This window comes from Amphibalanus amphitrite, unplaced genomic scaffold, assembly GCF_019059575.1.
Source record: "Amphibalanus amphitrite isolate SeventyFive unplaced genomic scaffold, NRLGWU_Aamphi_draft 000415F_arrow, whole genome shotgun sequence".
NCBI lineage: Eukaryota > Metazoa > Arthropoda > Thecostraca > Balanomorpha > Balanidae > Amphibalanus > Amphibalanus amphitrite.
This window is the reverse complement of record NW_024881909.1, coordinates 501334-503599: the sequence shown is the minus strand read 5'-3', so window position 1 is coordinate 503599 and position 2266 is coordinate 501334. Positions and strand designations below refer to the sequence as shown.

General features: G+C 49.8%; 1 protein-coding gene across 1 annotated transcript; it reads left to right on the top strand.

The window, feature by feature from the left end:
• The first annotated feature begins 377 nt into the window (after positions 1-377).
• On the top strand, positions 378-1226 carry LOC122390924. The gene has a single exon (XM_043384378.1). It carries the CDS (start codon positions 378-380, stop codon positions 1224-1226), a length of 849 nt encoding a protein of 282 aa, XP_043240313.1.
• Positions 1227-2266: the final 1040 nt, after the last annotated feature.

Below are 2266 nucleotides of genomic sequence, written 5' to 3'. Positions count from 1 at the left end.
GCCAGAAACAGCCCGCGGCGTTATTCGTACACTGCGGAGCGCATTGTGCAAACCTGGTTGCAAAAGAGAGCTGCGATACTTCTGAAGCGGTACGCAACGCTCTCCACGTAGTGAACGAGGTTGGCAAACTCTTCGGCGAGTCTAGCAAGTTTCGCGCAAAATTTGGAGACGTCTGCGCAGGAGACGAAGGAGCACCAAACATCAGTGCTCGGAAACTCAGGCCCCTCTGCCCAACTCGATGGACAGTGAGACTGTCAGCTGTTGACGCTGTACTGTCACGGTATGAGGAAGTCTTGCAGGCTCTAGATGAGCTGGCATCTGAAGGGAGTCACGTGGCTGGCCGAGCGAGTGGACTTCACTCGCAGCTGCTGCGGGGTATGACTCTGGTGTCTCTACAGATGGCGCGCACCATTCTGGCTCCTCTGGATCGGCTGAATCGACGTCTCCAAAGTGCTACGTGCACAGTATCTGACATGCTTCAATGTGTGAAGCTGACGAAAGAAGCAGTAGCCAGCCTTCGAGAAACAGCTGACGAAAAGATTGAAGAGTTTTTGAAGATGGTGGAGACGAGTGGAGCCGCACTGGAGCCTGTGGCGCTGCCCAGACGAAGGAAGCCGCCTGCTCGACTGACGGGAGATGCCGCTGCGCAGCACCCAGGATCAGTTGGCGAGTACCTCAGAAGGGAGTACTTCGCCATCCTGGACTACACGGCCGTACAGCTAGATGAGCGTTTCGACCAGCCTGGGCTGCGTGACCATGAAAAGATGGAAAGTATGCTTCTGTGCGACTTCAGCAGGACAAGCATCGACGGTCGACTCAGCGGATCTCCCTGGAAAGGGGACTTCAGTGCCGATGATCTGGCGGCGCAGCTTGCAGTAGTGTTCAGACGTCAGAGGCCCTCTCATCTCGCTGAAGCTGCATCCATCCTACGCAGCATGGATCGAAACGCTCGGGAGATGTTTCCGGAAGTTGTGAAACTGGTGCGACTGTTGATGACCCTCCCAGCCAGCTCTGCCACTGCTGAACGGAGCTTCAGTGCACTGAGAAGGCTCAAAACGTGGCTCCGATCGACGATGACGCAAAGGAGGGTGAATGCAGCAGCGGTGTGCCATGTTCACCGTCAACGGCTGGACAGGACAGATCCCAGCCGCGTGGCGGACATATTCGCCAGCCTCAACTCGTCCCGACAAAGGGTGTTCGGTTATGGAAAGCGCGGACTCCACTGAAATGAGTGTAGCGGCCCCACGCATCACGGTGCACTGATATCGTGATATTGGTAGTGATATTGCTGGAAGTGATGGTGAAATACAATCTGTCTAGACATGTATCTATTCGTTTTTTTATCAACGGTATTTGAAGTTATTGTAGGATGTCGTACGAGCTTATTTAAAAATGAAAAATGCACCAAACCAACATGCTATGTTCTTAGTTGCAAATAAATACTATATCTAGCACTGACAGCAAATAGGTATCCTGCAAGACTGCGGAGACATGTTTTTACTCATCCCCATTAGTATCCTTTTACTATGGTGGCTGAACGTCATTATTGGCTTCACCATATCAAGTCCGTGTCCCCCCCTATCCAAAATCGGTGGCGCCGCCCCTGCAAGTGGATAATGTGTGCATACCTACACTGAAATACTATTGAGCGATTACATTCCTTCTTTTCCATTAGGAGTACCGAAATGTGAATCGTCGGAAACATGCATCAGTATTACCACATCGTCACGTGCTGAAGCCGAAAAACTCCAGATTACTTGGAAAAGCTGTTTGTCGATCCAAACTTTTGGCAAGATACTTTTGGGTTGGACGAGTCGCTTCGTTTTTTTCGCTTTTTCGATTTTTAGAGTCGCTTTTTCGCTTTTTAGAGTCGTTTTTTTCGATTTTTCGCGTCGCTTTTTCGAGTTGCTGATTTCGTTTTTTTCGGTTTCGCTGCCGTGGAGCTACACCAATGTTATCAAGTGAAGCTGATCGTCTACTGAAGCCGAAAAAGCGAAAAAAACGAAACGAAAAACCGAAAAAGTGTACCGTGGAGCCTGTACTTAATAGGCCGTAATGGATTATCTGCGAAAGCTAGCCTCGCAATACGGAGACGCTACGACCTACTAGGCTTGGATTTCAGTGTCATAACTCCATTTTTGACTTACAAAACATATTTATGTCGAACATTGAGCGTATAGTCAATGAACGCATGATGAGGCGGGACCAAGGCGGGACCACCTAGATGTAATGACCTAGATGCCTGACTTAATGGGTAAAACGTAGC